The following is a 25,583-nucleotide window of genomic DNA, read 5'->3' on the forward strand; positions in this document are numbered from 1 at the left end:
GATCCTGACACATAGTGACCCCGTGTGACAGAGTAGAATTGTCCCATAGGGTTTTCACTGTAATCTTTATGGGAGCTGAATGCCAGGTCTTTTTCCTGTGGAGCCACTGGGTGGGTTCGAACCTCCAACCTTTTGGTTAGCAGATGAATGCTTAACCATTTCTGCCACCAGGGCTACTAATCTTTAAGGTATGTTTTTATCTTCCTTCCATTACACTAAAAAAGAATATTATAACATTTTGGGGAAGTTTCTACCTTAGACTCTATGTATGCCTACAACTGGAAACATCAAACTGAATTTGATGTTAGCAAACGATGGCTAACTGCTAAACTCAATTCCTTCTTTTGAGCTTATTTCAAAAGTAAATACAATAACCCTTAGAGCTGTCCCATCAAGGGAAGGGTATTAGGGGTGGCTGGGGCAGGAATCATTCTTCCCTAGTTGTTACATTGCTTTGCAGTTTTGCAGGAGAGCCAGAATTTGTTTAGAAGAATATGGCTCTACCTTGTTCTATAAATTAATTTTCCTTGGTATTACAGAAGAGCAAAGAACATATTTCCTGACAGATTTCTTTACTGCTCCTCTCGGAAATTAAGAACTTTCCTTAGGGTAAAGAATAAAGTTTTTTAAACCTTTTTTTTTTTTTTTTAGAAAACTAAATTATAGCAAGAATCAAATAAGGTAAATTGAGCAAGATTCATTTGGACTAACCTCTGCCAGGTTCATGTACATAAAATAAACTGAAATATTTTTGCCTCATAAGTATTCCATAATTTAGCTACCTGAGAGAATTATTTTTCTTTTCAAATTGCAAGAATATTAATATAGTCAAACTGGAAGAATACAAAATTTCAAATGATAAATCAGTACCTAGCTATAGATAATCTGTGTCCCATACACTTTATACATCATTTGAGTGTGAAGAGGGGTATGTGTGGAAAAGGCAGATGAAATAAGGACCAGCCACAGAAGGGAACCAAAAAAAGAAAGCCCCACCTATTTTGGGTAGAAATAACCGGATGAATGAGACAATGAATACAAACCCTTCAACCAAAGGTAAGGTTATGAATTTAATTAAGGCCAATAAAGACCTTTAAATAATCAACATCTGGTACCTTTGAAAGGCCTAAATGGAATGAATTGGTGATCTCAGTTCAGATATCCTGGAGGTCTTATCAATGTGAGTGTACAGTACTGAAGGTAACATGTATAGAATAAAAATAGATTCCATTTCAGATATGGGTAAACAGCAATTACATTAAATTACTATTTTCACAAGATATCTGAAATGGTTCAAAATTGCTAAAAATTTTGCTATTTCCAGAAACAAGTACTAAATAATACCCATTATGCCTCAAATGCACATATATTAAGACATATTTTACACTAAAACATATTTACTTTGTGGGATTTTTTTAGTACACTACAAAATTCTGAGGTCTTAACCTTCTAGAATTTTTCTTCTTAAATTTATAGAGAAAAACTCTCACAATAGAGAAGGTAAAGGAAATCCCAAAACCACCTATTTGGTAAAATATGTATGACTATGAATCCCAAAATACAAAGTTGTGCCAAGCTATATGCGTACTACACAGGTTCACCAACAGTTAATAATTATTAAAAAAGAAAGAAAATAAGATAAAATACTCAAGATGAATTGTATTACTTCTTAGAAGAGGTATAATAACTACTTTAAAAACATAATTTAAATAAAAAATCCCACAACACAAACCAGCCAGAATAAACTAGCTGGTTTTTATGTTTGGCTTTGTTTGTTATATACTACAGCTTCCTAAAAACAGAAATTTCTTCAATTACTTAAATTTGGCGATTTATCTCATTAAGATCCTGACCTAATTATCTGAATTTGCTTTTGAGAAGGCACAAATTCCACTTACCACATACTTTACAGCACTTATAAACTGGTTGTGGAAGAGGAGGTGCTGTGTTTCATCTTCTGGATTTGAAGCTGTGTAAAGCATTCCACAGACATTACAGGAAACGGCTCCGAATCTCTTTTGTCCTGCATCCTATTTAAAAAAATAAAAATAAAAAGTTCCCCCCGCCAAAAAAAAGAATTATTCTAGTGCATTGGCCTCTAAGGCTATAATGTGAACATAAAGTGAGAACTGTTTAATCTATAGTGAAAAATATTCAATATTAATTACAAAAATTAGGATATTAACCTTTGAAATCTGTGACTTTATTAAGAAGTACTTCCATTTTAGTAAACTGATCCCTTTCTCCATAGCACACAATAACTCAAAAAATTGAGAACTATCTTAAACACTACAAACTTAGTCCTGAAACCCCAATAACAAAAACTATATAAATGAGAATTAATATATATATATTTCAGACTTGTAAAAATTATACTGCTTGAATCTACACAAAATAATGTTTTATGGACTCCATTTTTTATATTCAAAACTTCAAGTTTATTAATAAAAAGTTCACAAATATATTTCAAAAAAATATATAAAAGATATGAAATACAAGCAAAATGTTAAGAGGAATAAAGTAAAAATAGATCAAATCCACCCAACCATGCAAACCTAAAACTAAAAACCAAGTGCCGTTCAATCAATTCCGACTCATGGCAAGCCCCTGTGTGCTGGCTAGAACTGTGCTCCATAGGGTTTTCAATGTCTGATTTTTCAGAAGCAGGTCACCAGGTCTTTCTTCTCGGTCACCTCTGGGTGGACTCAAACCTTCAACCTTTTGGTTAGCAGCCTGGCACATTAACTATTTGCACCACCTAGGGACTCCATGCAGACCTAACTCAAACAAAATAGATGACACTCTACGGTCACCTGCTTAAAATTTGTCACAAAAAATCTACAAATCTTCCATGAATATATGGACTGCCCTTTTTTAAATGTCTTAAAAGTCTGTTCTCTTTAATAGTTTTCTTCTAGGTAGTTTATAGACATTAAAAAGAATATTTTGATGTCACTAGAAACTTGATGAAAGGTAAAATTAAATTTTTTCAGTTATCTTTATATTAAATAAAAAAGAAAGACTGCTATCAGTAACTCACATTTCTGGTCTGGAATAATAACTGTTTCACAAAGTGTTTTCTATTCTTGTCCTTTATTCAACAAGAAAATTTCAGCAATATGGCTGAATTTTTTAAATAAACAAAAAAATTCTTTTATTTTTTCTACTCTATAATTACCCAATTTGAACTTCTAGCTGAAAAGAGTAAGATCTAAGACAGTATCTCTAGTGTCTTAGAACTAGTGTTGAATGGTAAAAACAAATCAAACGGTAACTAAATGATTGTGTATAAAAAAAGGGAAATTCATTCTCAAGTATTAAAACTACTAACAAAACGTTACTTAAAATTTATTTCAGGCAGTTTTCAGAGCCATTAGTAAGCATTTATGCTTTGGTTTCCTCAATGATGAATAGAAATAATAGAAGTACCTGTTTCATAATTTTTCTATGAGGATTGAGATAACATAAGCAGAGCACATGCAACAATTCATTCATAAAGTATTAGCTGCTATCATCATCATCTCTAAACCAGCATGTCTGATAAAAATGGAATTCATAAATCTAATTTAAAATTTTCTAGTAGCCATGTTACAGAAAGCAAAAAAAGCAGGTGAAATTAATTTTAATATTTTACTTAACCCAACATATCCCAAATAGTATCATTTCAACATGTAATCAATATAAAAAACTATTAATGAGATTTTTCACATTTTTCAGGGTTTTAGTCTTCAAAATGTGGTCTATATTTTTACATTTACAGCATATTTCAATTCCAGTGATCCACATTTCAAGTGCTCAGGAATCGTGCGAGCTACCATATTAGACGGTGCACTTCTAGATTCTGTTGGTCTAATCCTATGTCGCTAGCATACTGATTTCATAACAGGAACATTACTAAGCCAGATAAAACATGTTTTCCCTTCATATTCCTTCTCAAAAACCTCTAGACAATTTTTACAAAGTTATTCTCTCCCATATAAATGTTCGAATCAATCACCTGTTCCCCTCAAATCTCTACTGATGATGCTGACTGGAACTACATTAAATGTCCCTCTTACTATGTATGGGTTCCTTCATTTTTATGTTGTCCTCACTCCCTTAGATTTTTCAAAATCATTCAAAGTAACTCCCTCTTTTTCTACCTTGCCACGACATTGTACTTATTTTCTACTTCCAATTAACTACTGGTTTATCTGCCCATAAAATTCATTTTTAAAATTATAAAGTATATATTTAAAAAAAACTACTGCTGTCAAGTCAATTCTGACTCGTAGCAATCCTACAGGACGAGTAGAACCACCCCATAGGGTTTCTAAGGCTGTAAATCTTCACAGAATCAGACTGCCACATCTTTCTCCCACTTATAAAGTACAGATATTTAAAACCATTTTATGTATTAAGCTTTATTTTAAAATTTAAATCAACTACTGAAAGAAGGTAGTGATCAAATGACATATGTAAGAAAGTTACAATATTATATAATCTGTTATAAATGAAACCAGAAGTATGAAAATTGAATTTTCATTACTTGTTACAGGATGAACTTGACATTTATTTGGGGGGTGGGACTTTGTAATGATATGCCTATTTCCAAGATTTACGATGACAAAAGAAGCTTCTTTCAAAAAAGGAATAAATTTATTCTTCAACAACTTATATAAACAGGGTGCTTATAATAAGACTTCACAAAAAAGTAGGTCAAATTTGTATGCTTACTATGATCAACTGTTTCTCATCAGCTTTCTCTGCTTCTTTTAGTTTTAAGTCCTTTGGAATTTTTATCTCCAAATGAGAATTGCACTTAGGCCAAGGATGATTTGGTGGTGTCTCCCTTTTAAAAAAAAAAAATTGTATTAAATGGTAGAAATCCGTATCACCTCAAATCATTGGAGGGAACAAAATAGCTTATTTTTTATACAATACTGACAAGTCCCACCTTTCAAGGGGAAAAATAACCTTCCAAAAAAATCAAGAAAACTAATTCACAACAAACAAAAACTGTAGTTTCTAAGTTTAGTTTTATCGCTTTAGCCATCTGAGTCACTACAGTTTGTCCTGGATACTGTTTGTTGGTAATACCTAAGGCAAAATAAGTCAGACCGAATTTAATTCTAACATTAAAAACAGAACAAAAAGCTCTAAACCCATTTAAAACACTTACATATTGATAATACCCAGTATTTCCAAGGGTGTGGCGAAATGAGCATTCTCAAACACTGTAGCTTCGAGCATAACAGGCCCAGCCACCCTGGAGGGAAATTTGGCAATGCCAGATAATAAGTCCTACAGCTATGAATTTACCCTAGAGATATTGTCACACAAGTGGGCAGATACATGTGTTTGCCACAGGATTTTATTTTGGTTTTTAATAGAAATAAACTATAAACAACTAAAATGCCCACAAAGTAGAGAGCAATTAAATAATCCATGGAACTTTCACATACTGGAATCTACGACAGAATTTAAAAGAATGAGGTGGATGAAATGGGAAGTGGAAAAGATACCCATGATACATTAAGAAAAACAAAAGCTATAAAACAGTACATACAGGCATAGAAAAAAGTGTAATACAACGAGAAATTGTATCACTGTCTTTCTACAAGGAAAACTGAAGATTACTAGCATAGCTTTTTTGGGAAAAATCCTCCAAACTCAAAGATTTATACTTACATTTAACTAATATCTTACCTGTTGTCACTGTTTTTAGATGTTTGGTTATTGAGTGTACTGTGCTGTTTGGAAGCTGAACCTGTAAATTAATCAGTAAGATGGGTTATGTATTAAGTTTTGTACTAGCTCGCCACCAAACAGTCAAAAATCAATTATACAAAAAGGGAGGGAAAAAAAAAAACTCAATGCACTAAATGCTTTACTTTTAATAAAGATCATGTGATAAAGTCAGAACTCCCCTCCTACTTAGACAGTACTCTTCAGAGAAGAGGCAGAAAGGCTGTTCTATATGTGGACTACACAGCTACAAAGAGATCTAATGATGGATTAACAGGAATTTATCTTTAGTTTCACCAATAATTACTGGCAATGAACAATAAAGGAAATTCTGTAAATGACCTGCATAATTATACAAACTCAAAATGGAAATGCACACATTTCCTTTTTAAGAAAAATACAATCTCTGAAGTTTTAATCACATTAATAAATGCAATCATCATTTTATGTTCTAATGAATAAATAAATGCATTTCTCATATTTATAACACCTGCTCTCCCCCCACTATGAGAAAAGATTAAATGATATCTAATGGCAGCAATTACCTGATCTGAACATTATGCTCTAACTATACCTTTCCTTTAGCAGAGAGAAACAATAGCAGTTATGAGTTTCTTTTCTATAGCCCCAGGAGCCCTGGTGGCGTAGTGGTTAAGCATTTGGCTGCTAACCAAAAGGTAGCAGTGCGAACCCACTAGCCACTCCTTGGAAACCCTGTGGAGCAGTTCTACTCTGTCCTATAGGGTTGCTATGAGTCAGAATCGACTCGAAGGAGATGGGTTTTTGTTTTTTTTTTCTCTTTTGGGTGTCCATTCTATAGCCCCACGGTGCTTCAGCTGACATGGGTAAGTAAATCTCCACCCAGCAGTTCAAATAACATATTGTCAAGATAATGTCACAAGATTACAAGAATAGCTTTTACGTGGGCAAACTGCAACATTCAGTAAATCCTTGAGTTCAATTCTGAGAATCACTTAAAGTTGAATAATTGAGGGTTAAAGATAAGAATCTGAAGTGGTAAAGCACAGTCATTCATACTCGAGAATTAATACTACCATTAACTTCAGCAACTCATTAAATAACACTTCCTGGGAGAGTAACCACAAAACCAAACCCACTGCTGTCAAGTCAATTCCGACTCATAGCGACCCAATAGGGAGAGTAGAACTGCCCCTACAGAGTTTCCAAGGATCGCCTGGTGAATTCCAACCACCGACCTTTTCGTTAGCAGCCATAGCTCTTAACCACTACACCACCAGGGTTTCCCAGAAGAGTAAGGCACAATCAAAATAAAAGATTAAGAACAAAATACCTTTTGGTAGGGAGGCAAAGGGCCATACTTTAAGTCAACGGACAGAAGAAATTCTCAAAGAATGCACTTGAAAAACAAGCAATGGTAAAAATTAACAGGCTTATTTGGTAGAAGATACCAAACAAAACCAAACCAGTGCTGTAGAGTCGATTCCAACTCATAGCAACCCTACAGGACAGAGTAGAACTGCTCCATAGAGTTTCCAAGGAGTGCCTGGCGGATCTGAACTGCCGACTCTTTGGTTAGCAGCCGTAGCACTTAACGACTACGCCACCAGGGTTTCCTGGTAGAAGACAGAGTTTCCTATTTCACTAACAAAAGTATCGCTAAACACCGTGAAATCTGAATAATATTTTCAAAGTATTACCTGGAAATTTACTCTCTCCTTTATCAATTTTTGCTTGATTAAGCAGAGCTGAAACTGTGGTATTTTCCACCGGAGTGTTTTCAAGCTTGGATTCCAAACACAAACTAAAATTCTGAACACGTATAATTCAAAATGTTAATATTTACTTTTATATCAACCCTTGAATCTTATCCCAATACACTTTCAGTAAATCTAAGTATACTAAGAAACATCATATTCAGAGTAATTAACACAGACATGTGTTAAATGTCTCTCCACAAACTACCCCTCTCAGCATCAGCTCCCATTACTCCCTTATATGGTAAATTTAAAACTTTACGACTCCCACAAATACATTCCACATTCACATGGCTCTATACCTTTGCTCAGTTTCATCTGTCTAGACTTGCACTGCCCACTATGGTAGCTACTATCACATGTAACTATTGCGTACTTAAAGTGTGGTTAATACAAATTGAGATGTGGTATTTCATGTATAAAACACATACCAGATTTCAAAGACGTAGTTCAAAAAAAAAAATCTCAATTTTTATATTGAATACATGTTGAAATAATATTTTTATATGTCAGGTTAAAAAAATATTAGAATTAATTTTACCTGTTTCCTTTTGCTTTTTTAATGTGGCTAACAGAAAACTTTAAATTGCGTATGTGTCTCATATTATATGTCTATTGGATAGTGCTGATCTAGAACACACTTCTCTCCATGTGAATTCAACTCATGGCTCAAGTATTAACCTTTTCCACAAAGCCTTCTCCAGCCTTGCCCAGATACTTCCCAAAATTTAGAATAATTCTCCCTTGTCTACTTTAACTCTTTCAACCCCTCAGCACTTTCTATTTTCAATTAGTTATTTGTGATATGACTTATCTCTTATAACTCTTAAAAGCAAGCACCACACTGCATTTATCTTTGTATCTCCCACTCCCCCCCTCCAAAAAAAAAAAAAAAAAACCACACTGTCATTGAATTGATTCTGAGTCATAGAAATCCCGTGAGTTACAGAGTAGAACAGCTCCATAAGGTTTTCTTGGTTGTAATCTTTAGGGAGGCAGATCACCAGGCCTTTCTTCTGTGGCACTTCTGGGTAGATTCAAACCACCAACCTCAGCAAAGCTGAGCTCAAACCATTTTTACCACCCAGGGACCTTTCTGTACTCCCAAGAACCCTAGTTCAGAACCTTGACATAGTAGTCACTCAATTAATAACTGGCAAAAGAAAATAATCCCAAACTTTTAACAGTTGCTATCTCAGGGAAATGAGGTGAGAAACAATTCTATGTCTTTATATACCTATCTATATTGTTAAGGTTATGATGAACATGCATTATTTTTTGTCACTGAAAATCAAAGCAGGAAAAAAGAAAAATAATAACCATGAGATGCTTACTAATTACTCCAACAGTCACTAATAAATAGGAAGTTAGTAAATTACTGACTTAAAAAACAAATTATAAAATCATTAAGTTTTAACATTTCTAAGGTCCGAATAATTTAAATTCAACCCCAAGAATTCAGAGGGTCAACTGGATGTTTACCCTTAACAACCATCATTATTTCTCAGTACTTCTGAGGCTGACATCATGTAATTAAAAGAACAAAATTACAGGTGGTCAATAGGAAAAGTTTACAGTGATATAATGCTTGTTTTTTGCATTCTCCTACCTGCCCCATCGTTATGAATCTGGCTGGGCTCTGAAACTAGACAATCTCAGTTTAAATCCTGGCTCCATCACTTATTAGCCAGTCAGTAAGACAAGTTACTTAAATCTCTAAGTTTCATTTTCCTCATATGAAATACGTAATAATAGAATCTACATTGTAAACTGTGATGAGGAGTATATGAAGCTCTCCTTTGCCTAACAAAGATGCAGGGTTCATTAAACAAGAGCTATTATGATGGCTAAACTGAGCTACCTCACTTCTTATCGGTTATGGAGTGAAGAGAAATCTCTAAGTGACCACTATAATGTAAATTCCTTAAAGGCAGGAAACATGTCATATTCTGTAGCCTATCACAGTGTCTCTGGCACGGCAAGCACTCAAATATGTCTTGAACTGATATAGTCACCACCACATTTACTGATCACTCCGTGATAGTGATCACATTGTTAATATTGGTGAAAAAACTGAAAACAATCTATAAGCCCTTTAATGGGGAAAAAGATAAATTATGGTAAATCCCTTTACAGCTCTCAAAATACCCACATATCCATAAGTATAAAATACAATGTTGATTGCACAAAACCCAGTTGCAAAAACATAGTTATGTTAGCATTTATATAAAAATTCAAAACACAAAACAAAGCTAAGTATTCTTTGTGAATACACACACACAGTGAAATCATAAAAATAAACAGAATAAATTCACACCAACTTCAGGAACATGGGGAGGTAGGGCAGTGAAATGAAGATGGAAGTAGCGTGTTCAACTATATTTGTAATGTACTTTTCTTATTTGAAAAGATATGAAGTAATTCAACAAAAAGTTAATTTTTTCAAATCTAAGAGGCTGATACCTCAGTGGGTGTTAGTCTCTATGATATTCTGAATGTTTAGGATATTCAAGAACTTCAAAATGAAAGAAAAATTATTAACATAGCAACAAATTTCACAGGACTGTCTTTTATAATGTTTTTCAAAACAGAAGAACTATGTAAATTCAAAGCACAATTCAATAAAAGCAATGTTGTAAAAGATCAAAATAATATGCTCTAATAAAGCATCTTCAGGCACAGTGCTTGGCTGCTAAGCAAAAGGTCAGTGGCTCAAATCCACCAGCTGCTCAGTGTGAGAAAGATGTGGCAGTAGGCTTCCACAAAGATTCCCAAACCCAACGCACCGCTGTCGAGTCGATTCTGACTCACAGTGACCCTATAGGACAGAGTAGAACCGCCCCCATAGAATTTCCAAGGAGTGCCTGGCAGATTCAAACTGCTGACCTCTTGGTCAGCAGCCATAGCACTTAACCACCACGCCACCAGGGTTTCCTCATAAACATTAAAAATAATAATAAATTTTTAAAACATTACAGCCTTGGAAATCTTACAGAGGCAGTTCTACTCTGTCCTATGGGGTTTCTGTGAGTCGAAACTGGCTCAATGGCAATGAGTTTTATCCTAGTATACTTTAACATACTGTCGTTCAGACAATATTTTAGGCCAAAGGAGCTGATTAAATTTCCTGTCTTTTAATATATTCTCCATAATATTTCTTCATTTTGAGTTTTCATAAGGATTTATGCAGCACAGAGTTAGGAAATAAATTCTGACATGTACCTAGAGTGTTGCTATCAATTTCCTGGCAAAGATTTCACTTGAATAGAAAGCCATCCCATCTCCACAAGCAGCCACTTTTATATGGTGTCTGTTCCCTTTAAGTTCTCCTTAATTTCTAGCCCATAAGAATAACAGACACTGATCTCTTTTTACGGCTTCTGGCATATAATCCAGACTCCTAATTCTGTCAAATCTGCTCCAATACGAAAATGCCTCTAAAAAAACTTTAAATCACTTCAAAAACTTTAGGGTGACTTCATTTTTTTCTCTACTTGTGATAAACTTTTTGCTCAAATGATCTTTTAATGTCAAGACTACGGCATAGTAGAAAGAATGCTTGGCTGAGAATCAGAACACCTAGATTCTAATTTCATTTCTGCTACGGGAACTACTTACAGGTGAAGATCAAACACCACACCCTTCAGTATGGATTACACCTCAACATAAAGAAAACAAAAATCCTCACAACTGGACCAATAAGCAACATCATGATAAACAGAGAGAAGACTGAAGTTGTCAAGGATTTCATTTTATTTGGATCCACAATCAATGCCAATGGAAGCAGCAGTCAAGAAATCAAATGAGGGGGCAAGATGGCTGAATAGACAGACGCTTCCGGAGACTGTTTACGACAAAGACCTGAAAAAAACCAGTGAAACGACAATATTTACGACAAGCTAGGAGACCTGAACATCAATCCCAAACTTAGAAAACGAACTGAGCGGCAGGGTGGAGGGGGAGACAGTTCAGAAGCGGAGAGGAGTTACCGGACCTGAACCGCCAGGAGCCCTCAGGCACCATTCCCGGGAGCTGCTGCAGTAGGCTGCTGCTAACGCTTGGCTGCAGTTTCCTCAAGGAGAAGCAGCCAGCCACACAGCCTACCTACACCTCTGAAACCAGAGAAGGGCGCTTTCAGCAAAAGCTAAGTACCCACATATGTTTTACCGCACCCCCCGCACCCAAACAGGCTTCAGTGGCAGTTGATTTCCCTGGGCCTAGAGCCATCCTCCCGGCCTTGGAGAAGGAATAAATTCGCAGAGGGGGGAAAAGATAATTTGCCAGCTCCACTATCCTGGGGAGCTCAAGATAGAAGCGGCTCCTGTCCAGGCATAAAAGATCCGCGGACTTTGAGTAACTTTCCCCCTTGCGTGGACCTGTGTGGGCCTATTTCAGGAGAACAGGCCCTTGTTGGCAGACCACAACTGTTTCAACTGTGTGGTGAAGAGGTGGGTATTTGATGTTTGACATTCCTTTGCCTATTAAGCAGGGTCCTCACCTACCCACATTAGGGGCATAAGGATTGGTGGCTCCACTCAGATCACTAAGCCACCCACGACAGCGGTCCAGGAGTAACTGGTACCTCCCAGTCATTACAACCAAAAACACTGGGTAACCATGGTCTGTCTGCAGAATCCACCCACCTGTACATTCTAGGGAACACAGACACGCTTTCCTCAAACACACTTGGGGTACGATTCTCAGCCCCCACCTTCTTCAGAGCATGACCCCCTGCTGAAACCAGATACTGGTAGCTACAGCAATCACCCCTACCCCGCCAAGACTGTAGGACAGATCCTGTACCACACACTTAATGACCACCTACCTGGACACCTGAGCTGAATTCATACCAGAAAAGTGAATGGACTCCTAGACTGATATACCTGATGACAGCTCTAGTCATCTGAGGACAGGACGTCAGAGCTTCAAAGGTGAAAATACTCCAGCTAGCTACTCAAGCAACCCACCTGGGCATATAAAAACAAAACAAAGCAAGAAGCTATGACACAGTAAGCAAACATAAAATAAACTAATACAATGACTTATAGATGGCTCGGAGACACTAGTCAGTGTCAAGTCACAAAAAGAAACAGACTATGATCACCTCAACAAACTTTCCAAACAAAGAATCAAGAGATCTTCTAGATGAAAGTGCCTTCCTGAAATTACCAGAGGCAGAATACGAAAGATTAATATACAGAACCCTTCAAGACATCAGGAAGGAAATCAGGCAATAAACAGAACAAGCGAAGGAACACACAGATAAGACAGTTGAAGAAATTAAAAAGGTTATTCAGAAACACAATGAAAAATTTAATAAGCTAGAAAAATCCACAGACAGAGAGCAATGAGAAATTCAGAAGATTAACAAAAAAATTACAGTTAGACAACTCAATAGAAAGTCAGGGGAGCAGAATCGAGAAAGTGGAAGGCAGAGTTTGTGACCCTGAAGATAAAGCAATTGACACCAACATACTTGAAGAAAAATCAGATAAAAGAATTTAAAAAAATGAAGAAACCTTAAGAATCACGTGGGACTCTAACAAGAGAAATAACCTACGAGCGACTGGAGTACCAGAACAGGGAGGGATAAAAGAAAATACAGAGAGAAATGTTGAAGATTTGTTGGCAGAAAACTTCCCTGATATAGTGAAAGATGAGACGGTATCTGTCCAAGATGCTCATCAAACACCACATAAAGATTTTAAAAGAAAGTCACCAAGACATATTATACTCAAACTTGCCAAAACCAAAGACAAAGAGAGAATTTTAAGAGCTACTAAGGAAAACCCTAGTGGCGTAGTGGTTAAGTGCTACAGCTGCTAACCAACAGGTCAGCAGTTCAAATCCACCAAGCGCTCCGTGGAAACTCTATGGGGCAGTTCTACTCTGTCCTATAGGGTCACTATGAGTGGGAATCGACTTGACGACAGTGCATTTTGGTTTTACTAGGGATAAACGAAAAGCCACCTACAAAGGAGAGCCAATAAGAATAAACTCGGACTACTCGGCAGAAACCATGCACCCAAGAAGGCAATGGGATGACTTATAGACAGAACTGAAGGAAAAAACTTGCCAGCCAAGAATCATATATCCAGCAAAACTGTCTCTCAAATGTGAAGGCGAAATTAGGACATTTCCAGATAAACAGAAGTTTAGGGAATTCATAAAAACCAAACCAAAATTACAACACATACTAAAGTGAGATCTTCGGTTAAAAAATTAGTAATATCAGGTATCAACCCAAGACTACAACACTGGGCAGAGCAATCAGATGTTAACCCAGACAAGCAAATCAAAAAACTAAATCAAGATAAAAAAAAGGCTCAAAACAGGGAAAAAGCAATGTTATTATGTAAAAGAAGACAACATTAAAATAATAAAGAGGGAAGACAATAAAAGAAAAGGTTTAAATTTTAAAAAAATGGGTAAATATTAACGTAAACACATGAAAGAAAAACTATCCTACACATCAAAATACAATATAAGAAAAAAATAGAGACTCAGCAGAAACAAAATCAACAACAAAGAAGGGGGAAAGACAATATATAAAGATAATACTCAGCACAAAAAATTAAGTGGGAAAATGAAACTGAAAACTACACACAAAAAAAGACATCAAAATGACTGCACTAAATTCATACCTATCCGTAATTACACTGCATGTAAATGTACTAAATGCACCAGTAAAGAGACAGAGAGTGGCAGAATGGATAAAAAACCTGATACTGTCCATATGCTGCCCACAAGAGACACACCTTAGAGACACACACAAAAAAAATCAAAGAATGGGAAAAAATATACCAAATGAACAACAATCAAAAAAGAGCAGGAGTGGCAATATTAATTTCTGACAAAATAGACGTGAAAGTTAAATCCACCATAAAGGACACGGAAGGACACTATATAATGATTAAAGGGACAATATACCAAAAGGATATAACCATATTCAATATTTATGCATCCAATGACATGGCTGCAAGATACACAAAACAACCTCTAACAGTATTGAAAAGTGAGACAGACAACTCCACAATTATAACATGAGACTTCAACACACCACTTTCGGTGAAGGACAGGACATCCAGTAAGAAGCTCAATAAAGTCACAGAAGACCTCAATGCCACAATCAACCAACTTGACCTCATACACATATACGGAACACTCCACTCAACAGCAACCAAGTATACTTTCTTTTCTAGTACACATAGAACATTCTCTAGAATAGACCACATATTAGGTCATAAAGCAAGCCTTAGCAGAATCCAAAACACCGAAATATTACAAAGCATCTTCTCTGACCATAAGGCTATAAAAGTGGAAATCAATAGCAGAAAAAGCAGGGAAAGGAAATCAAACACTTGGAAACTGAACAATACCCTGCTCAAAAGAGACTGGGTTATAGAAGACAGTAAGGATGGAACAAAGAAATTCATGGAATCCAATGAGAATGAGAACACTTGCTATCAGAGCCTTTGGGCCACAAAGAAAGCAGTGCTTGGATGCCAATTTACATCAATAAATGCACACATACAAAAAGAAGACAGGACCAAAATCTAAGAATAATCCCTACAACTTGAACAAATAGAAAGAAAGCAACAAAAGATACCCTCAGGCAAAAGAAGAAAGCAAATAATAAAAATCAGAGGAGAATTAAATGAAATAGAAAACAGAAAAACAATTAAAAGAATTAACAAGACCAAAAGCTGGATCTTTGAAAAAATTAGCAAAATTGATAAACCACAAGCCAAACTGACAACAGAAAAACAGGAGACGAAGCAAATAACCCGAATAAGAAATGACATGGGCGATATTACAACAGACCCAACTGAAATTAGAAGGATCATATCAGATTACTACAAAAAACTGTACTCTAACAAATTTCAAAACCTAGAAAACGTGGATGAATTCCTAGAAACATACTACCTATCTAAACTAACACAAACAGAGGTAGAACAACTAAATAGGCCCATAACAAAAGAAGAGATTGAAAAGGTAATCAAAAAACTCCCAACCAAAAAAAACGCCCTGGACCGGACAGCTTCACTACAGAGTTCTACCAAACTTTCAGAGAAGAGTTAACATCACTACTACTAAAAGTATTTCAGAGCATAGAAAAGGATGGAATACTCCCAAACTCATTCTATGAAGCCAGCATATCCCTGATACCAAAACCAGGGAAAGACTCCACAAGAAAAGAAAACTACAGACCTATATCCCTCGTGAACTTAGATGCAAAAATCCTCAACAAAATTCTAGCCAATAGAATTCAACACCATATCAAAAAAATAATTCACCATGACCAAGTGGGATTCATACCAGGTGTGCAGGGATGGTTCAACATTAGAAAAACAATTAATGTAATCCATCATATAAATAAAACAAAAGAACTACATGATTTTATCAATTTATGCAGAAAAGGCATTTGACAAAGTTCAACACCCATTCATGATAAAAACCCTCAGCAAAATAGGAATAGAAGGAAAATTCCTCAACATAATAAAGGGCATTTATACAAAGCCAACAGCCAACATCATCCTAAACGGAGAGAGTCTGAAAGCTTTCCCCTTGAGATCGGGAACCAGAGAAGGATGCCCTTTATCACCATTCTTATTCAACATCATGCTGGAGGTCCTAGACAGAGCGATTAGGCTAGATAAAGAAATAAAGGGCATCCAGATTGGAAAGGAAGAGGTCAAAGTATCTCTATTTGCAGATCACGTGATCTTACACACAGAAAACCCTAAAGAATCCTCAAGAAAACTACTGAAAATAATACAAGAGTTCAGCAGAGTTTGAAGATACAAGATAAACATACAAAAACCAGTTGGATCCCTCTATACCAACAAAAAGAACATCGAGCAGGAAATCACCAAATTAGTGCTACTCACAATAGCACCCAAGAAGATAAAATACTTAGGAATAAGTCTTACCAGAGATATAAAAGACTTACACAAAGAAAACTACAAAACACTATTGCAAGAAACCAAAAGAGACCTACGTGAATGGAAAAACATACCTTGTTCATGGATAGGAAGACTTAACATTATAAAAATGTCTATTCTACCAAAAGCGATCTATAGATACAATGCAATTTCGATCCAAATCGCAACAACATTCTTTAGTGAGATGGAGAAACAAATCACCAACTTCATATGGAGGGGAAAGAGGCCCCGGAGAAGTAAAGCATAACTGAAAAAGAACAAAGGGGGAAGCCTCACTCTACCTGATTTTAGAACCTATTATACACCACAGTAGTCAAAACAACCTGGTACTGGTACAACAACAGATGTATACACCAATGGAACAGAATTGAGAATCCAGACATAAATCCATCCACATATGAGCAGTTTGCATTGGATAAAGGCCCAAAGTCAGTTAAACGGGGAAAAGACAGTCTTTTTAACAAATGGTGCTAGCATAACTGGATATCCATCTGCAAAAAAAATGAAACAAGACCCATACTTCACACCATGCACAAAAGCTAACTCAAAATGGATCAAAGACCTAAATATAAAATCTAAAACGATAAAGATTATGTAAGAAAAAATAGGGACAATGTTAGGAGCCCTAATACATGGCGTGAACAGTATACAAAACATTACTAACAATGCAGAAGAGAAACTAGATAGCTGGGAGCTCCTAAAAATCAAACACCTATGCTCATCCAAAGACTTCACCAGAAGAGTAAAAAGGTTACCTACAGATTGGGAAAAAGTTTCTAGCTATGACATTTCCGATTAGCACCTGATCTCTAAAATCTACATGGTACTGCAAAAACTCATCTACAAAAAGACAAATAACCCAGTTAAAAAAAGGGCAAAAGATATGAACAGGCAGTTCACTAAAGAAGACATTCAGGTAGCTAACAGATACATGAGGAAATGCTCACGATCATTAGCCATTAGAGAAATGCAAATCAAAACTACAATAAGATTCCATCACACTTCAACAAAAAAAAAAAGGGCTGGCATTAATCCAAAGAAATACAAGATAATAAATGTTGGAGAGGTTGTGGAGAGACTGGAACGTTTAAACACTGCTGGTGAGAATGTAAAATGGTACAACCACTTTGGAAATCTATTTCACGCTTCCTTAAAAAGCTAGAAATAGAGCTACCATAAGATCCAGCAATCCCACTCCTCAGAATATATCCTAGAGAAATAAAAGCCTTTACACGAACAGATACATGCACACCCATGTTGACTGCAGCACTGTTTACAATAGCAAAAAGATGGAAGCAACCAAGGTGCCCATCAACAGATGAATGGGTAAAAAAATTATGGTATATTCACACAATGGAATACTACACATCGATAAAGAACAGCAATGAATCTGTGAAACATTTCATAACATGGAGAAATCTGGAAGGCATTATGCTAAGTGAAATTAGTCAGTTGCAAAAGAACAAATATTGTATAATATCACTATTATAAGAACTTGAAAAATAGTTAAAACATAGAAAATATTCTTTGATAGTTACGAGAGTGGCGAAGAAGGGAGGAAGAGGGGTTTTCACTAATTAGATAGTAGATAAGAACTACTTTAGGTGAAGGGAAAGACAACATACAATACAGGAGAGGTCAGCATAACTGAACTAAACCAAAACCAAAGAAGTTTCCTGAATAAACTGAACGCTTCGAAGGCCAGTGTAGCAGGGGCGGGAGTTTGGGAACTATGGTTTCAGGGGACATCTAAGTCAACTGTAATGATAAAATCTATTAAGAGAACACTCTCCATCCCACTTTGGAGAGTGGCATCTGGGGTCTTAAACGCTTGCAAGCGGCCATCTAAGGTACATCAATGGGCCTCAATCCACCTGGAAGAAAGGAGAATGAAGAACATTAAAGACAAAAGGTAATTATGAGCCCGAGAGATACAAAAGGGCCACATAAACCAGAGACTACATCAGCCTGAGACCAGAAGAACTGGATGGTGCCCAGCTACAACTGATGACTGCTCTGACAGGGAACACAACAGAGAACCCTTGAGGGTGATACAGACCCCAAATTCTCGTAAAAAGACCAGACTTAATGGTCTGAGTGAGACTAGAAGCACCCCAGTGGTCGTGGTCCCCAGACCTTCTGTTAGCCTAAGACAGGGACCATTCCCAAAGCCAACTCTTCAGACAGGGATTGGACTGGACAATGGGATAGAAAACGATACTGGTGAAGAATGAGCTTCTTGGATCAAGCAGACACATGACACTATGTTGGCATCTCCTGTCTGGAGGGGAGATGAGAGGGCAGAGGGGGTCAGAAGCTAGCCAAATAGACTAGAAAAGAAAGTGGAGGGACGGAGTGTGCTGTCTCATTACGAGGTGAGCAATTAGGAGTATACATCAAGGTGCATATAAATTTTTGTATGACAGCGTGACTTGATTTGTAAACTTTCACTTAAAGCACAATTTAAAAAAAAAGAAATCAAATGAGGCACTGCATTGGGCAAATCTGCTGGAAAAGAATTCTTTAAATTGTTAAAAAGAAAAGATGTCACAACTGACCCATGCCATGGTATTTTCAATTGCCTCATATGCATGTGAAAGCTGGACAATGAATAAGGAAGATCAAAGAATTGATGCCTTTGAATTATGGTGCTGGTGAAGAATACTGGACTGCCAGAGAACAAACAAATTTGTCTTGGAAGAAGTACAGCCAGAATGCTCCTCAGAAGCGAGGACGGCAAGACTTCATCTCACATACTTCGGACGTGTCATCAGGTAGGATCAGTCCCCGGAAAAGGACATCATGTTTGGTAAAGTAGAAGGTCAGCGAAAAAGAGAAAGACCCTCATGAGATGGACTGACACAGTGGCTGCAACAATGGCGTCAAACATAGCAAGGACTGTGAGGATGGAGCAGGACCAGAGAGTGTTTTGTTCTGTTGGACGTGGGGTTGCTTGAGTCGGAACCAACTCAACAGCACCTAACAACAACAATGGCTCAGTTCTCTCACTTACAAGAGCTCCACAGTTGTATAACACAGTTCTATAAAACTTCGGTATGTCTTACATACTGGCATTCCATACGTAATTTAACTTGGGAAGAAAAGACGTCAAGTCCTTGCGTAATGTTTCAAAACCCTTCCTCAGATAATCATTAAAGTTTCTCCCAGATATAACATTGTTTTTCAATTTACTGTTCCATTTTAAAAATTCTTGACCTCTACCATTTTATTCCTGGACTGAAGACTAAATGATTTACACCTTTCAGACATTTGCCGACTGTTGAATTTGGCCAAACAACTCAAGCCAAAAGCATTCTCTGCTACTAAAGACGTCCTTTAACTTTTAAATTTTATCAGAGAGAAAAAAAGTTCATTTGCCCAGGCTAAAATTTATTTTAATATCTTAGTTAGAACTGGGCTTAACTTTAAGTCCTAGGTTTTAGTCACTATGAAATTTCTTTTCTGGGGTTACAATAGACAATAGAAATAAGACTGTGTTAAATTAAAAAGAAAAGCTAGAATTCAACAAGCTTATGTTTTACACAAAATAAAAATGAAAGGTGAAAATGAGGAAACAGTGAGAACCATCCATGTAAATATAAGACATCTAAGGGAGACTATCATCATGTGACTGGATCAATAAAACTCTTACAAATTAATAGGATACCTTAAGAAATGATTCTTCGGTCTTTTATGACTTAATTCTTAAGCTAAAATATGCTGGAAACACATTTATTAGAAAGTACTCAGGCACCTCTACCATGCATAACGAAAACGGATTACCTTATCTGGTGTTGCTGTAATGGGCTGTTTAATCTGATTATCCAATAATGGTGGCTCAGGAGAAGGCTGTATCTGATTATCCAAACGACCATTTTCAGGAGCTCCTCCTGTGGTTTTATTAATTTCCACTATATCATTACTTTTAACTTCTTCAGAATAAATTTCTTTAATTTTTTCCTGCTGGCAAGCTATGTTTTTATAATCATGTGGTTTTGCCCCTAAAAATGTACTCTGAGTCATTGGGTGATGTATCTCTAATGTTGGCGGTATAAAACTGGGTCGTAATAAGGCCAATCTAGGGGAAGCTTGAGAGTCCAACTTATTTTGTTGCACAGAGTTGAATTTTGAGAGTTTAATTTTAGTCCAATTGGAGTTCTTCTTAGTTGAGCTGTTTATTCCATTTAGTACACACTTCACAGGCTTTGTTTTTCTACTGGGGAAGAAACGATTACACTGAACATCCTGATTTGTCTCCTTGTGGTGATGTATTTGTTTTTCAACATCAGTCTCTTCAGATTTTATTTCTGTAGGCTTCTCCTCCTTTGAACTTTGCATTTGTGAAGATTCCCTTTTTACCTCTACAGTATCTGATTCAATTTCACCAGCAATTTCTTCACAGAGCTGGAGAATGCTACCTCGTTTGCTCTTTCCTGCTTGCTCCAGGTCATTATCTACACTTTGGTCAGGCACTGATGGCTGCGGACTTTTTGGGGGTTTTGCACTAATATTTACTTGTGTATGAACTGACTTCATTTTCTCATTCTTTTTAGAGACCACTGACATACTTATTTTTGATCTTTTTACCTCTGAAGAAGTTACAGGCACTGGTTTTGTTTCCTCTTTTCTAGTAGTCTTCTGAAGACACTTTTCAGATCCTTGCACGCCATGGGAACTACAAGTACAGGCTGTCTGGTGCTCTACCTTGCGTTTCTTTCCTTTGGGAGAATTTATTACATCGTTAATTACTGAATTTTCATCCTCTTTAGAGTCAGATTTTATTTCCAGTACTTTTCTTTTCGCATGTTCTTCACTTGTTTTAACTTTATTAGATTTACTCTGAGTATTGCTACAGTGCTTTTTTCTTGTTGGTGGCAAACTCTGTTTAAGTGCTTGAACTTGACCCTGAACTGCTCTACTACGTAAAGATCTTACTGAAATTTCTGTTAACTGTTGTAGTCTTTGTGATCTCCGGTTAAGCTGTTCATTTGATTTCAAGGTCTCATGTGCTGTTTTTTTCTGAGATAATTTCTTCTTTTTTGTAGATTCTTGTTGTGAAAGTCCCTTCACAGTCACCATATTTTTATCAATGGAGTTAGTAGCTTTTTTGTCACTGGATGCTGCCTTTGCTGACCTTGTACTCATTCGTGTTCCTGATTCAGGCTGGTTTACTTTATTTTCACTAGAAGATTTAACCAGTGATTGTACAGTTTCCTTTGGACCTAATTTTTTTGCTACATTCTTTTGAGAACCCTGAATTTGTGTCTCTAAATCCTTATCTTCACTTTTTTTAGTAACTTTAGAGGAATTCTCTTTTGATTTCTGCTGAATGGACATCATTCCTGAGTAAGGTCCTCCTTTTCTGAGTAGTTTCTGAAAGGATTTTTGGGTCCTGGTAGGTGTAAATACCAAATGCCTAGTGTTATTTCAGAAGAGCAGTCTTAAAAATCTGACTTTAACTGATGCTGATATGCATTTTCAACAGAAATACTAGTTTGCTTCAAGTAAGGTTTCTGCCATTCCTAGAACATGAGAAAAGCTGACATAAATGCTGAAAGACAATTGTTTTACTTTGGACAAGGCAATAAAAATTTAAAGAAAATTTATTCTAATCTGACGTTTTTAGAAGTTTTTATTAAAAAATAATTAATTTAGGTTCAATCTGTTTTGTTAATTTTTCAATTAATTTTGGTTTCAGGTCTAGCCTTATTACTGGAGGAGTTATTTATTACTGATCTGTCTGTTTTGACAAAATTTTTGAAAATTTTTTCTTCTGAACTCTACAGTTACTGCACTTTGATTCATTTGAAACATGTCTTACAGCTAACACGTTTCTTTCCTTGTTTGCTGAATCTGTTGGCTTGCAGTTCTTACCTAACCTCTTTTGTTTAATGTAACACTCTGTTAATACAGATTTCCTTTTGTGGTGCCATCTCTGAAAAGTTAAAAGATAAAAATTAAATTTTGTACAATCCATGAAATATGGTAATTCTATATTACACAGAATAACCTTGGTTTATATAAAATCTAATTCCTCCTTTTGAATTACTTAGTCTGTACACTTAAGGCTAGCAGAATGAAGTATGCCAATTACATATCTATAAGTAATCAGTAACTTTTTTTTTATAAGCATCAAAACCAAAAACCAAACCCAGTACCATCGAGTCGATTCTGACTCATAGCGACCCTACAGGACAGAGTAGAACTGCCCTGTAGAGTTTCCAAGGAGTGCCTGGAGGATTCAAACTGCCAAACCCTTTGGTTAGCAGCTGCAGCACTTAACCACTACGCCACCAGGGTTTCCTTATACAAGCACAGGACAGGGAAAATCAGTTTATTTCTCGAGGTTTACTTACAGTTCTTTTCCCACAAGACAGAATTGATGTTTCAGACACCATAACTCATGAAAACGTGACGAGACCATTCCTTATGTTCTTAACACATTACATAACACCTAAAAGAAAGATAAAGGTTTATTTTTTAAATGTCTATATAACACTTAAGGAATAAGAAATTAAGGAAAGTTATAATCACTCATTCATTCACCTCTCACCAAATATGCTGTTAGTTGTTAGCTGCTGTTGAGTTGGCTCCGACCCATGGTGACCCCATGTACAAAAGAATGATTTGGTCCTGGGCATGGCCAAATATGACACTCTATAATTCTACCCTGTCCTATCAATAGTCTTATTATTTCCTCAGACTTCACCTTATACGCAGCATTTAATTTTAGTAATTCTAACTTGAAGTAAATTATGGTACGTGGACCTAATGCAATAACATGCTTCCATTTATGTTGTGGGAAAGTGTTAAAATACAAAAAGAAAAAAAAATTCATAATAAGAGCATAAAATGGGTTAAACTGGTTCAACATAATCCTATTTTGAGGAAAAACAGTGCATATAGATACATAAATAGAAAACAACTGACACACACAGCCAAAGAAGGTAGATTTAAACACAAATATTTATCTCTACTCCCTCCTAAAACTCACTACAAATAGCAGAGGTAAACAAAACAAAACCATAAATCCAAAAGACAAAGAACAAGAGAGTACATAAAAATATATATAAATAAATAAATGGTCTGGAAGCTACAAAGAGGAGCAAATAAGAAGATTGAAGAAAACCTGAATCCTAAGCTGGAAATGGGCAAATCCAAGCAGCAGCTCTATTTAACCCACAGAAACTCCAGAACTCAGAAACTGCTAACACCATGGGAGATGGGAATAAAAATGGAACTCAAAAAAGCCAACACACTCTCAGATTGCCATTCCAATTACAAGCACCTAGGCTGCCCTGCAACTGCCTCCTGAAGACTGGAGGTTTAATTCTGTGGAAGGGATAAAACAAAAGATCTTTGGTCTGGGAATTCAACATGGCCAGTTGAGGGTGAAGTATCATACTGACAACAGGCAAAATAAGCCAAGAATACCAGAAAGATGTTTACCTGTATCTTATTGACTATGCAAAGGCATTCAGCTGTGTGGATCATAACAAATTATGGATAACAGTGTGAACAATGCGAATTCCAGAATACTTAACTGTGCAGTCGTTCGTACTGCATGGTTCAAAATCAGGAAAGGTTTGTATCAGGGTTATATCCTTTCACCATACTTATTCAATCTGTATGCTGACCAAATAATCCAAGAAGCTGGACTATATTAAGAAGAAGGCAGCATCAGGATTGGAGGAAGACTCATTAACAATCTGCCTTACGCAGATAACACAACCTTGCTTGCTGAACATGAAGAGGACTTGAAGCACTTACTGATGAAGATCAAAGACTACAGCCTTCAGTAGGGATTACACCTCAACATAAAAAAAGCAAAGATCCTCACAACAGAGCCAATAAGCAACATCATGATAAATGGAAAAATACTGAAGTTGTTAAGGATTTCATTTTACTTGGGTCTATAATAAACACCCATGGAAACAGTCAAGACATCAAACGATGCACTGCATTGGGCAAATTTGCTGCAAAAGACTTCTTTAAAGTGTTAAAAAGCCAAGCTGTCACCTTGAAGACTAAAGTGCACCTGACCCACACCATGATGTTTTCAATCACCTCGTATGCACACAAAAGCTGGATGATGAATTCAGAAGACCAAAGAATTGACGCCTTCAAATTATGGTGTTGGCGAAGAATATTGAATATACCGTGAACTGCCAAAAAAACCAACAAATCTGTCTTGGAAGATATACAGCCAGAACACTCTTTGGAAGCGAGGATGCCGAGATTTTGTCTCACATACTTTGGACATGTTATCAGGAGGGATCATTCCCTGGAGAAGGACATCATGTTTGGTAAAGTGGAGGGTCAGCAAAAAAGGGGAAGACTCTCAATGAGGTGGACTGACCCAACAGCTACAACAATGGACTCAAGCCTAACAACAATCATGAGGATGGCACAGAACCAGATGGCGTTCTGTTCTGTTGTATACAGGGTCGCTATGAGTTGGAGCCGATCTGACAGAACCTAACAACAACACATACTTATTGTTGAAACCCACACCCTCCATAAAAAGCCTGTTCTCTACTCAGAGGCTCCTAAAGGCTAACAGCCAAGCCCACACCTTCCATTAAAAAGAACGAAAGATTGTTTTCTAAGGAATCTGACAAGTACTAGAGAAAAAAAAAAACCTATAAATACTGATAGGGCCCATAGTCAGTAACACAAACACACATACGAACATGGATTTAGTCATGGCTATTGTCTACTAGCCTACCCACCATCCATTCACACACACCACTTCCAATTAGTTCTTAGAGTCTCATTTTTACCCATGAGAAGATTAACAAAAACCACTGAATATACAAGGAAAACCTTAAAACAAAACAAACAGGAAAAAAAGCAGCTTGGAAGAAACAAACTTATCCAAAGACACAAACTAAAAATTAGCTAACTCATCCAGAAAACAAATATACAAGAACACTCACACTACAAGAACTCTGAAAAATTAAAAACACTACAGAAGAAATAAAAAGTCAATAAAAGAATTTAAAGATGAAGGTAAGGAAATCTATAAAGTAAAACAAAAAGGCTGACGTGAAAAACAGAAGCAAAAAAAAAAAGAAAAGAGGACCAATTCACAGGGCGTCTAACAGTCCAGTAACGGGGGTTTTAGAAAGCAGAAAAATTACAGAAGAAAAAAAATGAAGAATTCAAGAAATTT

General features: G+C 36.4%; 1 protein-coding gene across 7 annotated transcripts in view; it reads right to left on the minus strand.

Moving 5' to 3' along the window:
• The window catches only part of ESCO1 (establishment of sister chromatid cohesion N-acetyltransferase 1), a 119,908-nt gene that overhangs the window by 53,708 nt on the left and 40,617 nt on the right, over window positions 1-25,583 (minus strand). For 5 of the 7 annotated variants that reach the window (XR_007519381.1, XM_049901942.1, XM_049901941.1 and 2 more), the window contains 6 exons: window positions 22,765-22,862; window positions 20,192-22,343; window positions 7,407-7,518; window positions 5,689-5,749; window positions 4,717-4,831; window positions 1,899-2,030 (listed from right to left, as the gene is read on the minus strand). Coding sequence is in view for 6 of the 7 variants with exons in the window: in XM_049901942.1 (XP_049757899.1) it covers window positions 1,899-2,030; window positions 4,717-4,831; window positions 5,689-5,749; window positions 7,407-7,518; window positions 20,192-21,748 (1,977 nt within the window). In the remaining variant the exon portion in view is untranslated. Of the gene's footprint in view, window positions 1-1,898; window positions 2,031-4,716; window positions 4,832-5,688; window positions 5,750-7,039; window positions 7,073-7,406; window positions 7,519-20,191; window positions 22,344-22,764; window positions 22,863-25,583 lie in introns of those variants that run through there. The other 2 variants (XM_049901943.1, XM_049901944.1) reach the window with 2 other exon arrangements.

The sequence above is a fragment of the Elephas maximus genome, chromosome 11 (genome assembly GCF_024166365.1).
Source record: "Elephas maximus indicus isolate mEleMax1 chromosome 11, mEleMax1 primary haplotype, whole genome shotgun sequence".
Classification (NCBI taxonomy): Eukaryota; Metazoa; Chordata; class Mammalia; order Proboscidea; family Elephantidae; genus Elephas; species Elephas maximus.